Below are 20,376 nucleotides of genomic sequence, written 5' to 3'. Positions count from 1 at the left end.
CATTCACAACCATCAATTGGCATCTACTTGTGCAACAAATTGACATCAAACTGCCCCGTACATGAACATCAATCTGATACCAACTTTTGTACATCTAAATTTCAGACAAATTAACATTAAACGGATGATCATTTTTCGGATGTCAATTTTTTCTTCTAACTCTAATTCTACGTCAAATTGACATCAAACGGATGATATTTAATTCTATGCCAATTTTTTCTTCTAATTATAATTTTACGTCAAATTAACATCAAAAACATGATAATTGATTGAATGTCAATTTTGTTTTAATTCTAATTTTACGTCAAATTGACATCAAACGGATGATAATTAATTGGATGTCAATTTTTTTCTTCAAATTCTAATTTTGCGTCAAATTGATATCTGAAAAAGAAATTCATCGCACTGCCATCTGTTGCCACTTTTTGTTAACTTTCGTCACGCCACGTGCGTTTGCGGCTCACCTACGAACTACCGTTGCATTTTATACCTACCGAGCGTACCACGTACGTATTTTTGTATTCAGCCTTAATTTCTAAAATAAATAAACACTGGAATTTTCTCTCATAAAGTCTCGATTTACTTTTTTAAAAAAAAAAAAGTCTATTATTGGTAACCAAAAATTTGAAATTAAACCGAAAATTACCAATTACAATAATTTTAATTAAATTATTTAATTGAAATTATATCGCAAATGGTAAGTAATTGTACCATAGGTTAATAAACAATAAAATTATAATTATTTTTAATTATACTAATAATTAATTTTCCAATTAAATTAATAATAACCCGAAAAATTCGAATTTTTTTTCGGGTCAACTTTTAATTTTTCCCAATAACTTCGTAATTACTTAAGATAATTTTACGTTTGAGGAGGTCGTTGGAAAGGAAATTTACTGATCTACAAGATTGGTCCTGGGGTAAAATGGTCTAGGATTGATAGGAAAGAAAATATTGAGGTTTTTAGTAAAAATTTATATTTGAAAATTTGGAAATCGTAAAAAAATGGCTGTAACTTTATACCAATGCATTTTCAAAAATTTTATAATAGACAAAAGTTGTAGGAAATTAAATTTCCTTTCTCAAGACCTACTATAACATATATTTATCTCATATATTTAATGAAAGTTAACATTTTGTTTTTGGAGTAGATTTTTTTTTTTTTTTTTTTTTTTTTTTTTATTATTAATTCTTAATTAAAGTATTTATTGGAAAAATTTAATCTTCAGGATATTGCAGCATTTTCGAAGGATGATTTTAATATCAAAGATTGGATTAATAAAATTCTTGAGTCTTTGGACTCACAAAATGACAAAGACGTGAGTTATTATTTAATAATACTCTAACTCATAAAATATTGAAAATATCGAAAAATTATAAGAGACAAAATTTGTAGGAAATTTAATGCTCTATAAAACAGGTCCTTATCATTTTTTCATTATCTATTATCATTCAAAAGTTACAAGCACTAGAATGAAAAAAAAAAAAATATTAAATGACAGAAAAATTGTAAAGAAATTTCTCACACTTAAAATATTAAATATCTTGTTAAATATTAAAGATATCGAAAAATTTTACATAAATGATTTTGTCACTGATAAAATTTCCTACAAAAAAGTATTTAAAAATTTTTTTGTAATTTCAATACTTATCGAGTTATCGTACATTAAAAACAAAATTAATTATCAATTAAATAAAAATTCAATCATTTCTGTGTAATAAATGAACAAACTTTTTTAGGCATATGTTGGGTCGCTGATCATGAAATTACAATTATATGTACAGCAAGTTAATGGTAATATTGAGGATACCAGTCAATCGGTATTAGCGAGTTTGCCACGAATATTTCGGGAAACTCAATTATTACAACAGGAAGCTGTTTCATTAAAAGATAAAATGTCTGTTGTAAAAGATGAAATTGCTAAGGTAATTATTTAAATATTCAAGAATTTTAAAATTTTTTATTTTCCAAAAATTCAACTTTTTTTTTTTGGTTACAAGTAAAAAAAAAAATAACTTGCATACTCGAATTCGTGACGAAATTTCCTCTTATTTGAGTACCCACATCGATATTTTTAAATAAAGTTATTTTTAGCAATTAATTCGCGGTTAATTAGCGGAAAGGTAACAAATAAATGACTTTATTTAAATATATTGTTGTTGGTACTCATTTGAGAGGGAATTTCATCTACATTATGAATATCAGTTTCATTTTTTAAAAAAAAAAATTTCCAAAAAAAATTTTTTTAAATTTTATTTTAATCAAATAAAAAATTATATATTACAGATTGAAAAAGATACGTCATTATCGATAAATTCCTTAGCGAAAATAGATAAAATAAAATGCGATCTAGAGAAGGCAAAACAAAGTCTACATGAAGCTGACAATTGGTCCGTTCTGGCAAATGAAGTCGAAGATGTAATTAATCTTATAATTAATTAACAATAAATGATTATGATATACAAACATTAGTTTCTGTATTTTTTTACAGAGTTTTGAAACCGGAGACATCGAAATGATTTCAAAAAAAATATTCAGTATGCAAAAGTCATTGAGTATGTTAACAAATACGATTGATTATGAAGAAAAAAAATTACAATTAGAAGGCTTGAAAAATCGACTTGAAGCTATTGCTAGTCCGCAATTAGTCCAAGCATTTACAACACGTAATTTGGGTAATTATTTATTAATTATAATTCATTAACTTACATCACAAAATATATTTATTTTCATAACCTTAATTAACTCGATAAATTTTTAAAATACAAAAAAAATTGTTGATTACTTTTTTATAGAGAATTTAATTCCCTACAAAAAAGTTTATGATCATTTTTTATTTATCTCTCATATTTACAAATATATAGTCAATTAATCATCATTAATCAAACATAAAACAAATTTATTTTAAAAATTGCAATTAACTCATTAAATATTAAAAATACAAAAAAACTCAATGAATACTTTTTTGTAGAGATTTCAATTTGCAACAAAAAAGTTCCTTATCTTTTATTCCCTGTCTCTAATATTTACAGAGAAACAATCGATTAATCGTCATTAATCAAATGAAAAAATAAATTTATTTTTAAAACTGCAATTAACTCATTAAATGTTGAACGTACAAAAAATTTCATTGATTACATTGTTATAGAAAATTAAATTCCCTACAAAAAAGGTCCTTTTCATTTTTTCCCTATCTCTTATATTTACAAAGATACAATAATAATAACTTTGTTTCAGAACAATCAAAAGTATACGTGACTATATTCACTCAAATATCACGTCTCGACCAATTAGAAAAGTACTACAAGAATTGTACCCGCGTTAATTTAACCTCCGAATGGCAAAAAATAACAACAAACTCCGAGGATCCATTCCCCCAGCACTTGATGTTGTTTTTTGACAAATTACTCACGACATTTCCCGAACAATCTAAAACAACGGCATCATTGTTCGTATCCCCACTCTCTACTCTCTCTGAACGTACTTCTGAGTCTCGTTTCGACCAATCGCGCTCCATTCCCCCACCCTCGATTCCCTCAGATTCAAATTCTCCCGCCACAAATTCCGATCCCAGCAAAATAACTCTAACCTTAGAAATTTATACCGAATTACTATCGACTCTATCTCCAACTTTCGAGAACCAGATATCAATTTATTTAAGACAGTATCCTCCCGCCGAGCAATTAATTCCATTAATCAATATAAAAACAATATTTGACAACTTTTCCATTAATTTTTCCCACTTACTCGACAACACAACCTCCAAAAATTCAAAATTACCCACATTACCCCTCGCAAAGTCAATTTACTCCCCCCTAGTGACATTCGTATCAAAATATACGACTTACGAGACTGCATACTTAAACCAACAGCTGATTAATCTTAAATTAACGCCATCTACAAGTGATCTAAGTGAATTAATTCACGAATTATCACTGAGTATACCAAAAATATATGAAATTATTAACGGCAGTATAAAAAGATGCGTTAATTTAACAAATTGTTGTGGTTACAATCAATTAATAATGTCATTAAACAATTTGTTAATAAATTATTTGATTAATTACACAAATTGTTTGTCATTAATAAGTCAAATTAAGTCAAAAACTGAAAATTGGAATTTATTTCAACAATGTCTTACATTAATGCAAATAATTGGTAATCTACAACTAACAATTAATGACATTAATCGTCAATTAATCACGACCTTTAATGATTACAACAATAAACTTATAAATAACAACAATAATTTTACAAAATATCATCTATTGCTGATAAATAATTCCGATAAATCGTTAAAAGAATTAATTAATACAATTAATGACGACATATTTAATGATATTAATAATCGGATTAATCAGTTGTGTTTAAAATTATACAAAGTAACTTATGAGGTTATTTTTACGCCAATTTACACGCAATTGCTGGTTATTAAAAATTTAAAATGGTCGAAAAACGATAATATTAATGTTAATGAGGTTAATGAATCATTAATAGATCTACCGGATTACAGTTTTATACCCCAAGAATTTATAACGTTAATTGGACAGTATTTGATGACATTGCCGCAACATTTAGAGCCATTTTTGTTGACAGACAACCCGAGTTTGAATTACGCGCTCAAAATGGCCGACGACAAGTTCAATCATTTAGAGGGCGGGAGTGGGGGATTCACGGGAATTTTGTTGGGGATCGTTGCCAAAGACGCGTGTCAAATGTTTTTTGACCAAATTTTGGGAATTCGTGAGCTAGATGCCAAAGGCTGTAAGCAATTGGCGGTAGATATTGACTACCTGGGCAACATTTTTGAAGAATTGGGACTCAGGTTGACGGACAATTTGAAAGCAGTGGCAGCACTGTTGAGACTGGGAGCTGATGAGTATCTAGAGGGAAGTGTCGGTTACAATCCGCGGATTGTCGCTGCGGTCAGACAGATGAGAAACATCCCTTCGGGATAAATTGTTTTTTTAATTGTGTAACTTTATTGTTAATAAATTAATTTACGGAGCATTGACTGGTTTTATTTTGTTGAATTTATTTTTATTTGAACCCTTAAAGGCTTCAGCTTGAAATCTTATTTATTACAAATACTGATACAAAGAACATTAATTTTGATCCTAAGGCTCAAAGTGCGGAATATTAAAATGTCAGACACAAAACTTGAAATTTGAATTTTACAAATCTTCAATACGATACAAAGTCTTCTAAAAAACCAAACAATTACGATGAAGCTAATTAGCGGACCTGGAATCACTGTAAAATCACAGTGAGATTATAGTAAAAACATTGTGAGACCATGATGAAATTACAGTGAAATCACCGTAATTTTGTGCCATTCGGTCACTGTAGTTTTATGGTTATCTCACAGTGATTCGATAGTGGTTTCACAGTGATCTTATTATGTTATCACAGTCGATTCATAGTTACCTCACAGTGGTAATGCAGTGATTTTAGTGTGGTACCACAGCCAATTCACAGTGAATCCACAGTGAATTTCCAGTAAACTTACAGTAAATTCACAGTGAATATACAGTAAATTTACAGTGAATATATAGTGAATTCACAGTGAATTTCCTATGAACTTACAGTAAATTCACTGTGAATTTACTGTAAGTTTACTGGAAATTCACTGTGGAAAAAAAATACAAAAAAATTATTAAAACCTACCATCATTTTTTTTTTCAAATAAAAGAAAAAACAAAAATTTTCAATGACTACCATTTTTTATTTTTTTTGTCATTCTATAATATCAAACTTTGAAGATTTTTGTAATTTTTTCCATTAAACTTATTTCTCAAAACACATCTTGAAAATTTTTAAGTGTTCAGAGAACTTTGAAATAAAAAAAAAAAGAATACAAACAAAAATTAAAAATGGCCATCATGACACAAATATTCAGTTTATTTAAAAAAAGTACATAAAAAAGTTGAAGAATGTTTGAACAACTTTTTTTTTGCTATTCTAAAATCACCATAAAACTATAGGCAAATCATCATAAATTTTCTGTGGAATCATGGTGAAATCACCATTAATTTACTGTAGAATCATGGGGAAATCACATATATATATATAAAGAAGCTCAGGGCATAACGGTCTACCGAGTATACGATTAATATCAATAATTTCCATTTTATTAGTTACTGCTATGTACAAAACTTTAGTAAACATGAAATTTTTATTTTTGGCTGGTAAAATGGAGTACCCTTTAAAAAAGTTGAAAAAAAAAAAATTTCTACATGAAGAAAAATAACATTTCACATCATTGGCTTAATAAATCGTTTCCCTTCGATTAGCTTAATTACTAATTGTTATTCAATAAAAAAAAAAAAAAAACAATTCTATATTTTTTATTTGCCATTATTTCGATCCCAAAAAACTTTTTTTTTTATTTTTTAGATTACAGATTATTTAGCATTATTTTAAAAATTTTATCAATTAATAAATAAAATATTATTCACGAATATTTTTAGTGGCTGAATTTGCCCCAGGTATAGAGAATCAGCCGAAAAATAGATTAATATATTAAATTTTTTTTAATTTGATGATAAAAATATAAATCATTTTTTCAGAATTTTCAGATGGTCCATTTTGCCCCAGGTGTCATGTGTAGGTCTAAAAATGCGCAAATATATCGGATTTATAGCAATTAGACGAAAAAAAAAATTTTTTTTTTAAATATTTTGGGAGTACTCCGTTTTGCCTACTCTACCCCCTTTTGCCCCCCCCCCCTTTCCTGATAGTGCTACTTGATCTTACTCTTAATTTATTCATTTATATCAAATCATGAAATTACAAATTAATAAATATATTCCATTACTCAACAGACAATTTTAAGTTCATTAAAAAAAACTACATGTCACCTCATCTTTACGATCTAATATTTTTTAATTAAATTGTATTTAAATAATTTAACAAGCAAAAAAATCATGATTATCTGGACATTAGCTTTAGCACAGTGGATACCGTCCCGGCCTAGTAAACAGAAGGATCTCAGTTCGAACCCCGGTAGCGCCCAAATAATTTTATTCGTTATTTCCCATTAATTCAGAAATTAGTTAATTACATTCCGGTGTAATGCCGATAAAAATGTGATCAAACTTTTTTTAAATTATATTTATTAATTTAAATAATAATATTTTAGATCGAGCATTGGGCGAGCTTCAGATTTTTTGCTTCCCGAGGCCTGGGCCAATCCTTGGCCCGATGTTTAGCCAAGAATTCTTATAGGAAAACCATATGACAACCCATGGAAACACCATCTGAGAACCTTTATAGGAATCTAGACTGGATGCTACAATCTACATAGAAATCCACCTCAGAATCTCTCATGGCGTTTTCGGATGAATTCCCATATGGTTTTTTATGGGAATCTATACTGATGGATTCCTGTATAGATTCTTATGTGGTTTCCCATGAAAATCTTCAGTATTCTAAATCTATACATGGGATTACAAACCATGGATTTTTTCTATGGGTAACCCCATATACTTTTCGACATAAATTCGTATATTTTAATTTGGACTTTCCTTTAAATTTCTATGGATTCCCATACAGCTTTACCCAGATTCCTATATAAATTTCCATGGATTTCTATGTATAAATCCATACTTTTCTATATGGACTTCTATGGGTTCCCATACAATCTTACACATATTCTTATATAATTCTGTAATTTTCTATTTTTCTATGGATTCTTACGTAAACTCATATCCTATATCATTTCCCATGAATCCCTATATAAATTCCCATAGGTTTCTATACCAATCCCCATACTTTTCTATGTTGGTTCCCATGGGTTCCCATAAAAATTTATACTTTCCTATAAAAATTTTCATGAATTCCTTTATAAATCCATACTTCAAAAATTCCCATAAACCCCCATAAAATCCTCCATAAATTTTTTCAATACACTATCACTGAAAAAAAAAATTTTTTTTTTTATCTTCATAATATAGACGATAACTGCTTAAATATCAATTATAATTAAAAACTTCTTAGGACCTTTTTTGTAGCCTATTAAATTTCCTACAACTTTTATCCCAAAAATTTTTTCATACCCCTTACAGTTTACAAAATATTTGCAATTATTTTTCAAACCATTTTTATCTCCACACCCTTTTTCGTACCCACACACACACGCGCACATACATACATACATATATATTTATATACATTGCACCTCTTCCGTAGCAATTTCCTTCCGGTTTATATCCCAACACAACACAATAATAAAAAAAAAAACTATATATACAAAACAAAGTTAAAAGTTACTGACGCGTGTTCAAACGTAACATTCTTAACGCTTTATATATTTATCTATACCCATATGTATATACATCTACATATATTTATCATGGTGTAGTGAATTTATAACTGCAGGGGAGCATTTTAAATTACTAACGTTCAGTTAACTTTAAAACTTTGGATTAAACTCACCTATTTTTATTTTATTTTACTTTACTTATTGTTTTGTTTATTATATATTTTATATATTTATTTATTATATTTATCACTGACTTAGTAGTTCATGCATCAAAAATTTTTTTTTTACGAATTAAAAAAAATGTGAATTTTTTTTTTGGTCCAAAATTTTTTTAATTATTAATTAATTAATTAATGTAATTAATTTGTGTTAATATGAGTGGTGAAAAATTAAAATTTTCAAAAGCATTTATTTGCTGTACAAATATTATTTTTATGGTAATAAAAATATTTTTTTTTATTTTTTGAAATTTTAATAAAAAATTTTTTTTTATTTTTAAATTTTCATGAAATTGTTCTTTTTTTTTTTTTTTTTTTTTATTTTTTTAACAGTAAAATTATTTTTTATGATCGAATTTAAAAAAAAATATAATTTTAGAATTTTTTTTTCCCGCCCGGGATTCGAACTCTGATCCGTGATCGCCAAACTCACAACTTGCAATTTCATAGTTAAATATCCTATAGAACGGTTTAAATTCTTGGAAATTGTAAAAATTCGATAGTCTTCCTGAAGGAAATTTAATAAGCTACAATTTCGGTCTCTTAAAAAATTTTCAAAAAATCAATATTTCCAAAGTTACAGGACTTTGAGAAAAAAAAAAAAAATTCTGGAACACATCTTACATCGCAGCATACACTTCGAATGCTTATATCTTCTAAACTATTGATTTTATGAAATTTTTCAAGGAGACCAAATCTGTAGTCCATCAAATTTCCTTTCCAATGAGCACCCACAACTTTAATTTATTCCAAAATGATTTTCAAATTTTCATAAATAAAAAAAAAAAGTGAACTTTGGTTTTAAAAATTAAGAAAAAAAATTTTTCTGTTATTCTAGGCATCAGGATTGATATTAATGGCAGTAGGAATTCTATTATTACTTGATAATAACAGAGTATTACTGTCACGATTATTAAATACCGATGAATTAATTGTTAAAGAACCATTATTTTATTATTTATCATTTATAATAGTTGGTTTGGGATTTTTGATATCATTAAGTGGATTAATTGGATGCTGGGTATCTTGCTTGGCTAGTAATTGTGTCACTGTATTGGTAAGATATTTTTTTTTAATTAATTACAATACTAAAAATTTTTTGGAAATTCGAATTTTGACTTTGGTGAAAGCTAACTCTTCAGGAAGTAGATTTAGAGGGAAATGTATCAATACCTTTTTTGTAGGAAATTTTAAGGGCTACAAAAAAGGTCATTGTCATTTTTTATGTTAAATCACTATTTAATGAGTTATCGATCATTAATCAACAAAAAAAGGTTTAATCCCAAATTTCGGTGATTGGTATGGAAAAACTCTGCAGGATGTGGATTTAGAGAAAAAATTAATAATACCTTTTTTGTAGAGAATTTTAAGGGCTACAAAAAAGGTCATTGTAATTTTTTATGTTAAATCAATATTTAATGAGTTATCGATCGTTAATCAACATAAAAAGGGTTTTAATCCCAAATTTCGGTGATTGGTATGGAAAAACTCTGCAGGATGTGGATTTAGAGAAAAAATTAATAATACCTTTTTTGTAGAGAATTTTAAGGGCTACAAAAAAGGTCATTGTAATTTTTTATGTTAAATCAATATTTAATGAGTTATCGATCGTTAATCAACATAAAAAGGGTTTTAATCCCAAATTTCAAATGTAAGTATTAATTGATTAATGATTAATTTATTTTTAGTACATGGTGATATTGATAATATTGATAGTAAGCCAATTTACAATTTGCGTGCTTGCGATATTTACACCAAATTTAATCGGAATTGACATACGAGTAATTACGTTGTTACGGGCATTGCAACGCAATTATGGTTTACCTGGCAGGCAACAATTTACAGCGGCGCTAGATCTTGCTCAGACGACGGTAAGTTTCAACTAAATGAGTGAAAAAATAAAAAGTTATTATAATCATTATAATTTTTAGTTTTCGTGCTGCGGGATCAACGGAAGTAATAATTACGGTACATCCTGGTGGCGGTTACAGGAAGTTGGTCGCCGTGATTTAGTTGTACCATTGACTTGCTGCTTGCTCAATAACACAAATGATATTGATTCGTTTTTGAATCCTATTGTTAGTGATTTGAACACTTGTCAGACACTTAATCCGGCAAAACATCAATTTGCTCGTCATACTGTGGTAGTTATGGAAAAAATATTAATACCAGTGAAAAGCTGATAAAATTTCCGTTAGAATGAGTGGTCACATGATATACTTTGGGTGGAAGTTAAAATTCGATTAATATCGATTAGTGATTAATAGTATCGATTATAAAGATATTTCCATAGGAAGTATGGCAAGTGGGTACTTGGTTGAAAGAGAATTTTCCAAGCTATCCATTGCAAGTTATAAAAAAAGAGTAATTTTTAATCGATATATCGATTTCGATAATCGATATCTCGAGATTTTATAATCGATATTTAAATTGAAAATTTAGATGCCAGATTTTTAATTTTGTGTAAAATTTGATAATCGATATTTCGAGTGTTGCAATCGATACATCGAATTATAAATCGATATTTTAGTTCGATTATCGATATCTCGAAATTTGATAATCGATATATAAAAATTAAAAATCGATTTATATTATTTTTATCTCTTTTATCGAATTTCAAAAATCGATAACTAAAAAAATCGATGTATCGAAATTTAATAATCGATATCTCGAATTCGATCAATCGATATTATAATCAGAAGTATATCATGTTGGTACTCATTTTAATGGAAATTTCTCCAGCTATTCAATGCACTCGTTACTTTTATAAAAAAAAAAAATTTTTTCAGGGTTGCTTAGAAAAAATTGAAGAATGGACACAAGACCAAGCATTATTACTATTGGTGATTGGTTTATCAATAATGTTTGTTGAATTATGCGCATTACTATCTACATTACTTGGTTATAAAAAAAAATCTGGTAAATTTAAAAAAAAATTAAACGAGAGCCAACATAATATTACGTCATCATTCACTTCGACCCAAACGATTGATGGACAATCGCCTTATCATGACAGCAACGACGATTTTGGTAAAAAAAAATTTTTGGGACTTGAAAAAAAAATTTTTTTTAATTTTCAATTTAAAATTTAAAAATTTTTTTTAAGGTTTCGAAAATCGTGTACAGATGTCAGGTTCAACGTTCACAGGAAAGTCCTGAAGGTGGCAGGAGGGCAGTGAAATAAATAAATTAAGTCCCAAAAGTCCCAAGAGCATTATTGAGCAGTGGTCAACTTCAAATTGTAACAAACAAGAAACTTCAATGGAAACACTATCAACTAGTCCACAATCTTATCAAGAGCGTGGTATCGATGTCTCATTTACGGTTATTAGTGAAAATGGGCCCGATACAAATGCAAGATCCAACCAAGTTGGACCTCATCCTACAATACCTACAGGAAACACTACTGAGCCAAGAAATTCCCAGAATACTAAAAAATCTCACAATTCAGAGATAAGGCCCAAAAATGTTGGGCCGTCTCCAAAATCCCGCAGAGAAAACCTCAGTCCTAATTTTGCTAGGTCCCATCCTGTAAGAAAGTCACAAAATTTAAGAAATTCGTGCATGAGGCCCAAAAGTTTAGGGCCTCAGAACTCAGAAAATTTCACGTGTGAATCAAAAAAATTTCGAGACATGGAAAATTGTCAAAACATATCAAACTTAGATATAAGTCCCAAAATTTTCGGGCCCCATATATCAGATTATGGGCTTAAAAACATAAGGTCCCCATCTGAGAATCATCACACGAGACATTCACAACGTCACCGAAATTCAGAAATAAGGCCCAAAAATTCTGGGCATCAAACGGAATTTTCACCTGAAAGTCAAAATTACACATCTCGAGACCCTCAATCACGGGAAAGATTATCAAATTCTGAGAATTCAAATGTAAGGCCCAATCGTGGACCTCACTTGTCAACCTTTGGGTCCGAGAATCAATTTTTGCTGTCATCGTCACCTCGTGCTTCCTCAAAATCCGAAACAGCCCGCAGTATTCCAATAAAAAAATTTCAATCATCATTGGCCCAAAATTTTGGGACCCTTAAACGAAGAGGGCCCATTTTTCCCCACCATCAGTATATAGTTTCCCACTCGGATCTCCAGTTGGCCCCAAACCACCAGCACAGTTGTAAAAATAAATTAGTCGTCAACAGCACGCGTAAGTCCAAAAAGGCCCAAAATAAGGCCCCAAGTATCAAATCCAAATCGCGAGATGTCACGCAAACTTTTGGGCCCGGTACTGTTGAAGCAATGATAGAAGCCTTTGAAGATAATTTACGTACAGATCAGGCCCAAACTTTTGACAATTGGGCCTTACACAAAAGTAAATTCGGAGTTCCCTTAGTTGGCATGCACAATGCATGTGGTTTACCTGTCATAGCTCATTGGGCTCAAAATAATTTTAACCACGGGCCCAAAACCGACCCAACTAAACTGGGCCCAGTGAAAAATAGGCAAACATTAAAAATTAATAGCAAAAGACCAAAACGCCCGGCACCGAAACCTCCTAATACAAGGCCCAAAAGTCAGCGGTCCCAAAAATCACGTACTGGCCCAAAAATTCAGGGCCTTAATTTTTTTAATGATGACAATAATGAAAATGACGTAAATTTAAATAAAAATAATGACGAAAAAAAATTAAAAAGATCAACCGTTTACGCAAAAGACGACGGAAGTTCTCCAGTCGACGTACTGACTAATTTATGTTTAAATCCACTTGCCCGTAACTATAACTCTTCAAATATGATATGGTAATTTTATTGGGACTTATCAACTGCCCTCAATTATTTTATTTATAAAAATTGGGCCTTATTGTAATTATAATGTCTATTTCTTATTTTAGTTTTCTTCTAACTTATCTATAGCTTTAAATATTAATTTCATCGAAAAATTCATTGAGATCTTTTTTATAGAGAATTTTATAAGCTACAAAAAAATATCAGACAAAAATTTTGATATTTTTGATATTTAACGAGATATTTATATTTTAAGAGCCAGATACTTAATTTTTAAAATTAGTCTACTTTGAAAAATTTATTACTCGATTTTTTGGAGCTAGAGCTTCAATTTTTGATTTTCAGAAAAAATTTATAGATACCTTTTTTGTAGAGAATTTAATGAGCTACAAAAAAGATCTCTATAAATTTTTCGCTAAAACCAACACAGAAGCCATAAAATCAATTCAAAATAAAAACTTCATGTCTGATTCATCATATTAGTAATAATAATAATAATAATGCAACAAAATAATCGATATGAATTTTTATTTGTCGTTATAATAAAAAATATTTAGCTTATAAATACTTGTACGATTACTGTAGTTATAAAAAATAAAAAAACATTGAAAGAAAAAATTTTTTTTTTCCTTTTTATTAATAAACTGATTAATTATGATGATGATGATTATGGTGACTCGGAAATAATATCGAGTCAAATTTCCGTTGAGAATCTTGGTCGAGGTAAGTCACCGAAGACTGTATCACCGTGGACGCTTTTAGCGAGAGCTTTTATTGACGCGCGGATGTTGTGAGGATCTAGGGGATCCATCGATTCCTTAAATAAAAAAAAAATTGATTTAGAGTAAAATGAGTAGTGGGAATGAAATGCTGAGACGATTTCCGTTAAAATGAGTGGTCACATGACCTACTTTGGAGAGTGATGAAAAATTGATTAATGGTGATTAATGATTAAAGGTGATTAATGATTAATGGTGATTGTGAGAGTAAGTATGGCATGTTGGTACTCATTTTAAAAGAAATTTTGTAAGCTGCAAGATGGAGTTGTTGGAAATGAGATTACCTGGTCGTCGTTGCGACGGTGCGGACGTTGACCAAATAAGAAATTAGGCACACTGACGGGTAATGACTTGGCGAGGGTCGGATGGCCACCACGTTGCACACGTGGAATATGAATTCCTTCGTCTTGTCCAGAATCTAAACAAAAAAAAAATACTTACTCGAAAACAAACTATCGATTAATCGAATCGATATTAATATATCGATTCATATTAAATCCATGTTACAAATAAGAAAATTATTGGTAATATTTGTTATATCGACGCGATTTATTAATCGATATATCGAACTTCATAAATATCGATATATATCAAAATCCACAAATTTCGATATATATCGAATCATATAAAAACCGATACACACCAAAATTCATGTCTATCGATACATATCGAATTTAAAAAATATCGATACACATCGAACTTCATATCGATCGATACATATCGAACTTCATGTTTATCGATACATGCTGAACTTCATAAAATTCGATACATATCGAAACGTATAGAAATCGATACAGATCGAAATCCATATCTATGATACATATCGAACTTCAAAGGTATCGATACATATCGACCTTTAAAGGTATCGATATATATATCGAACTTCATATTTATCGATATATGCCGAACTTCATGTATCGATACATATCGAATCGTATAAACATCGATACACATCGAACTTCATATTAATCGATAAATATCGAACTTCATGTCTATCGATACATGCTGAACTTTATAAAATTCGATACATATCAAAACGTATAGAAATCGATACAGATCGAACTCCATATCTATGATACATATCGAACTTCAAAGGTATCGATACATATCGACCTTCAAAGGTATCGATAGATATCGAACTTCATATTTATCGATATATGCCGAACTTCATGTATCGATACATATCGAATCGTATAAACATCGATACACATCGAACTTCATATTAATCGATACATATCGAACTTCATGTCTATCGATACATGCTGAACTTCATAAAATTCGATACATATCAAAACGTATAGAAATCGATACAGATCGAACTCCATATCTATGATACATATCGAACTTCAAAGGTATCGATACATATCGACCTTCAAAGGTATCGATATATATCGAACTTCATATTTATCGATATATGCCGAACTTCATGTATCGATATATGCCGAACTTCATGTATCGATATATGCCGAACTTCATGTATCGATACATATCGAATCGTATGAACATCGATACACATCGAACTTCACATCAATCGATACATATCGAACTTCATGTCTATCGATACATGCTGAACTTTATGAAATTCGGTACATATCGAAACATATGGAAATCGATACAGGTCGAACACTATATCTATGATACATATCGAACTTCAAAGGTATCGATACATATCGACCTTCAAAGGTATCGATATATATCGAACTTCATATTTATCGATATATGCCGAACTTCATGTATCGATATATGCCGAACTTCATGTATCGATACATATCGAATCGTATGAACATCGATACACATCGAACTTCACATCAATCGATAAATATCGAACTTCATGTCTATCGATACATGCTGAACTTTATGAAATTCGGTACATATCGAAACGTATGGAAATCGATACAGGTCGAACACTATATCTATGATACATATCGAACTTCAAAGGTATCGATACATATCGACCTTTAGAAGTATCGATATATATCGAACTTCATATTTATCGATATATGCCAAACTTCATATATCGATACATATCGAATTGTATAAACATCGATACACATCGAACTTCATATTAATCGATACATATCGAACTTCATGTCTATCGATACATGCTGAACTTCATAAAATTCGATACATATCAAAACGTATAGAAATCGATACAGATCGAACTCCATATCTATGATACATATCGAACTTCAAAGGTATCGATACATATCGACCTTTAAAGGTATCGATATATATATCGAACTTCATATTTATCGATATATGCCGAACTTCATGTATCGATACATATCGAATCGTATAAACATCGATACACATCGAACTTCATATTAATCGATACATATCGAACTTCATAAAATTGATACATACCGAACTTCATAAAGTCGATACATACCGAACTTCATGAAGTTCGATACCTATCAAACGTCAATAAATATCGATAAATATCAAACTTCATATAAATCGATATATCCCAAATCGAATAAATATCGATTAATTTTCAAAATCGATATACCAAATAAACAAAAAATATCATACCATCGGTATCAACTTCAAGTTCATCATCCTCATCGTCATCATCAGAAACTTTGTTATCCTCAACCTCCATATCATTATCATCCATCCCCTCAATCGCAAAAATAACCTCATCATCAATATCATTGCTCTGTTTCTTTGTCTGCCTTCTCTTAATTCTCTTACCCCCACTCTTATTTTTCTCTCTCTTCATTTCGCGTTTACCTTCAACTTCATCGTCGGCCATTTTGTCAGACCTCTCAGAAAACATCAAACTACCAGGTACAAATAGATTATCTTCAGTTATCGGTCTCACAATATCAGACCTTTTAGCCGAGGAATATCCTTCAGTCTTACTCGCACCAGATAACTCATTATCGTTATCATTATCACTGATAACCCCACAGTTAATATCACTCTTTATTTTTTTAAATTCATTTCTTAATATTTTGTTACTTAAAATACAATAATCACGATGACCACGTTCTTTAAAGTTATCAAGATATTCATATTGTTTAGCGATAAACTTTTTTATGTTATCATCAACAATATCCTTCATATTTTTAACTTTTATTTCATATTGTTGCTGTAAATTACCCAGTGATAACTGCACACTAGGTAATAATTTTTTTTTAATTATCGAAATATCATTATCATCATTATCATTATTATTATCAATAATAACCCTATAAATATCACTAAAATTTTTATTATTTTTAAATTTATTTAAAATATTATTATTTTTAATAAACGAGTTATCATCAATTATCAGTGAATTATCATGTGAAATTGTTGAGTTATCACTTGTTATCAATGATATTTTTGAATTATCACGCAATGTTTTTGAGTTATCACTTGTTATCAATGTGTTATCACTAACTAATGTTAAATTATCACTTGTGATATTTGAATTATCATTAACATTGAAAGAGTTATCACTCATTATCAATGAGTTATCATTTAAATTTGTTGTTGAACGTGTTGTTAATGAATTATCAATTGATAATGATGAATTTGATAATGAGTTATCATTTATTAATGTTGAGTTATCACTCATTAACGTTGAGTTATCACTCATTAATGGTATATTATCACTGAATATCATTGTTTTATCACTTATGAATGAATTATCGTTTATTAATCGTGAGTTATCATTTATTAATGATGAGTTATCACTTGGTAATTGTGAGGTATCGGGAATAAATTGTGATTTAACGTTAGTTGACATTGAATTAGAGATATTTGAATTTTTTAGTGATAACTCGGGGTTATCATCAGAGTTATCAATTGTTATCAATGATTTATTTATTAATAAATATCGAATTGATTGTTTATCATCTGTTTTTTTGATATCCAAGTTATCGGGGTTATCAGTGATAGCGTGGGTGTACTGATAACAATTAATGCAACGAGTTATCCTCCAGGTATCGATTAGTTCTTCGTCGATTAATGCTGGCTGGCGTTTTAATACAGCGGAGTTATCCTCAGTTAATTCAACTATTTGGAGGTTATCGCGGAAAAATTCATGGTTGGGAAATGGTGATAACTCCGGGTCTTTTGCTAATTGGCTCGGTGAATATTTTATAATTATGTTGAGACATTTGCAGGTTAAATACATTTTGAGCAACAATTTGAGAGGATTTTTGTTTATATTTTGAGATTAGATGTGAAAATTTCGATTTTTGAACTCCGGGCGATGGCTTATTGACTTTTCATATCTTTTTTGAGTTTTCAATTTAGGGGACGTTGGGAAATTTTTTTCGAGATCTGAAATTTTCATTTATTTATTGAGAATTTGTCGTAAAGGAAAATATACGGGGGTAGTTTCGTATAAGAAATAAATAATTTTAAGATCGGAAAATTAATTGTGATATTGAGAAATTACATTCGAAGTCAGAAAATTCTTTTTTGTGTCGTGCAGTTTTCCCTTGAATCGGAAAATTTAATTTTGAGGCTGAAAATTTGATATTCAGGTAAGACAATTTTTTGTAAGGCTGAAAATTATTGGAAAGGCCGGAAAAATGGTAGAAAAGTTGAACTTTTCCTTTTAAAGATTGGAAAATTTTTCTCAAAAAAATACTTCTGTTTTACTTAAATTTCTTAAAATTTTTCTCGATTCAAAATTTCTAACAAAAAAAATTTTCCAAATTTTCATAAATTTTCCCAAAATTTCACATTTTCATTCCAACAAAAAATATTTCCAATAAAAAATTTATTTTTACTCAATTTTCCTCGACCCAAAAATTCCATTAAAAAAAAAAAATTCCGAATTTTCCCAAAATTTAACATTTTCATTTCAACAAAAAATATTTCCAATAAAAAATTTATTTTTTACTCCAATTTTCATAAATTTTCCTCGACCCAAAAATTCCATTAAAAAAAAAAATTCCAAATTTTTCCAAAATTTAACATTTTCATTCCCACACAAAATATTTCCAAAACAACATTTTTTTTTTTTACTCCAATTTTCATAAATTTTCCTCGACCCAAAAATTCCATTCAAAAAAAAAAAATTCCAAATTTTCCCAAAATTTCACATTTTCATTCCCACACAAAATATTTCCAAAACAACATTTTTTTTTTTTACTCCAATTTTCATAAATTTTCCTCGACCCAAAAATTCCATTCAAAAAAAAAAAATTCCAAATTTTCCCAAAATTTCACATTTTCATTTTAACAAAAAATATTTCCAATAAAAAATTTATTTTTTACTCCAATTTCCAAAAATTTTTCTTGACCCGAAATTTCCCAAAAAAAAATTTCCCAATTTTTTTTTTCCGTAAAAAAAAAATCATTACTGCTCTCATTAATTATTATTATTATATATATATATATTTATATATATATATATATATATATATATTATTAAAATTAATATACCAAACTACAAAAAAAAATTCCATATATATTTTTGAGGCTAAACTTATTTTTAAAATATATATAAAACATATACATATATATATAAATATATAAATAAAATAATTTACCATTAAATTATCGACCACTTTTAATTAACAAACACAATTAATTAATCAATTAGAACAATAATCAACAAAATATATAAATATATATGTAAATATATATAATATATATAATATTTATGACAAACTTAAACTTATTACCGAAAATCTAATAAAATTTTCTCACTTGACAAACTCGTACTTATTTTTCTCGGCTAAAAATTGATAACAAGAATAATAATAAAATAATATACACAATATAGTGGTAGTATTTGTAAATGTATGAGTATTTAGTAAATAGACATATACATTTACATAGAACTAGTGTGTCTACATCACGTACGAACTTAACTGTAGCAGAAATTTATCTTTCGGCTGTAGTTCTGTCGGACAAAGAAACGGGAGCTGAATCTACGACGTGAGTCCTATTGTTTTTTAATAAAACTATTATTTTAGTCACGTATTTAATTTAATTATCATTCCAATTAATTAATTGTTCGTTAATTTAATTATCAGGATAATACTTACGGTAATTTTAGTGTTTTTTTAAAGAATATTTTATGTTTTGTAGAATAATTCGGTAGTGAAAATTGAACTGAGTAGTTGCCATTATTTATTTTTTTATGAGGCGGGAAAATTTGAATTTTTAATTTATGAGCGGTAGGTGATTGATAGGAAATTTATAAAATATGTGAATTTAATTGTTTAGAATCTTACTAATTAACTCGGATATTTTATTTATTTTAATTATCATTGAAGTTTCATAAGACGAATCGGGTAATTAATCCCCAGACTTATTGATTTCGATAATTTTATAATCATGGGGTTCCAAAAAAAAATCAACGGTGAAATTTTTTTTATTAGTCGTCTGATATATTTTATTTATAAAATATATAAACTGCGATTAAGAC

General features: G+C 28.8%; 3 protein-coding genes across 5 annotated transcripts; 2 read left to right on the top strand and 1 right to left on the bottom strand.

Annotated features, from left to right (window-relative positions):
* The first annotated feature begins 504 nt into the window (after window positions 1–504).
* Window positions 505–5,015, top strand: LOC103579931 (conserved oligomeric Golgi complex subunit 7). Its single transcript, XM_014442246.2, has 6 exons — window positions 505–697; window positions 1,230–1,319; window positions 1,741–1,926; window positions 2,288–2,419; window positions 2,493–2,676; window positions 3,239–5,015. The coding sequence occupies exons 1-6, from the start codon at window positions 695–697 to the stop codon at window positions 4,957–4,959; spliced, it is 2,316 nt and encodes a 771-aa protein (XP_014297732.1). The 5' UTR covers window positions 505–694; the 3' UTR covers window positions 4,960–5,015.
* Window positions 5,016–8,627: 3,612 nt separating this feature from the next.
* LOC103580805 (tetraspanin-11) lies at window positions 8,628–11,677 on the top strand. The gene is made up of 6 exons (XM_008562693.3): window positions 8,628–8,701; window positions 9,321–9,539; window positions 10,171–10,353; window positions 10,414–10,626; window positions 11,272–11,512; window positions 11,589–11,677. The coding sequence occupies exons 1-6, from the start codon at window positions 8,639–8,641 to the stop codon at window positions 11,639–11,641; spliced, it is 972 nt and encodes a 323-aa protein (XP_008560915.1). The 5' UTR covers window positions 8,628–8,638; the 3' UTR covers window positions 11,642–11,677.
* Window positions 11,678–13,729: 2,052 nt separating this feature from the next.
* On the bottom strand, window positions 13,730–19,822 carry LOC103580796 (putative uncharacterized protein DDB_G0282499). 3 transcript variants are annotated; one of them, XM_008562684.2, is made up of 4 exons: window positions 19,493–19,822; window positions 16,530–18,272; window positions 14,282–14,415; window positions 13,730–14,035 (listed from the first exon to the last, which is right to left on the bottom strand). In XM_008562684.2, the coding sequence occupies exons 2-4, from the start codon at window positions 18,121–18,123 to the stop codon at window positions 13,913–13,915; spliced, it is 1,851 nt and encodes a 616-aa protein (XP_008560906.1). In that variant the 5' UTR covers window positions 18,124–18,272; window positions 19,493–19,822; the 3' UTR covers window positions 13,730–13,912. The 3 variants fall into 3 exon arrangements, with proteins under 3 accessions (XP_008560906.1, XP_008560905.1, XP_008560907.1); XM_008562683.3 differs by having other exon boundaries at window positions 19,628–19,822; XM_008562685.3 differs by having other exon boundaries at window positions 19,653–19,822.
* Between the last annotated feature and the right edge of the window lie 554 nt (window positions 19,823–20,376).

The sequence above is a fragment of the Microplitis demolitor genome, chromosome 9 (assembly GCF_026212275.2).
Source record: "Microplitis demolitor isolate Queensland-Clemson2020A chromosome 9, iyMicDemo2.1a, whole genome shotgun sequence".
Classification (NCBI taxonomy): Eukaryota; Metazoa; Arthropoda; class Insecta; order Hymenoptera; family Braconidae; genus Microplitis; species Microplitis demolitor.
Note: the sequence above shows the minus strand (reverse complement) of the source record. Positions and strands in the feature narration are given on the sequence as shown.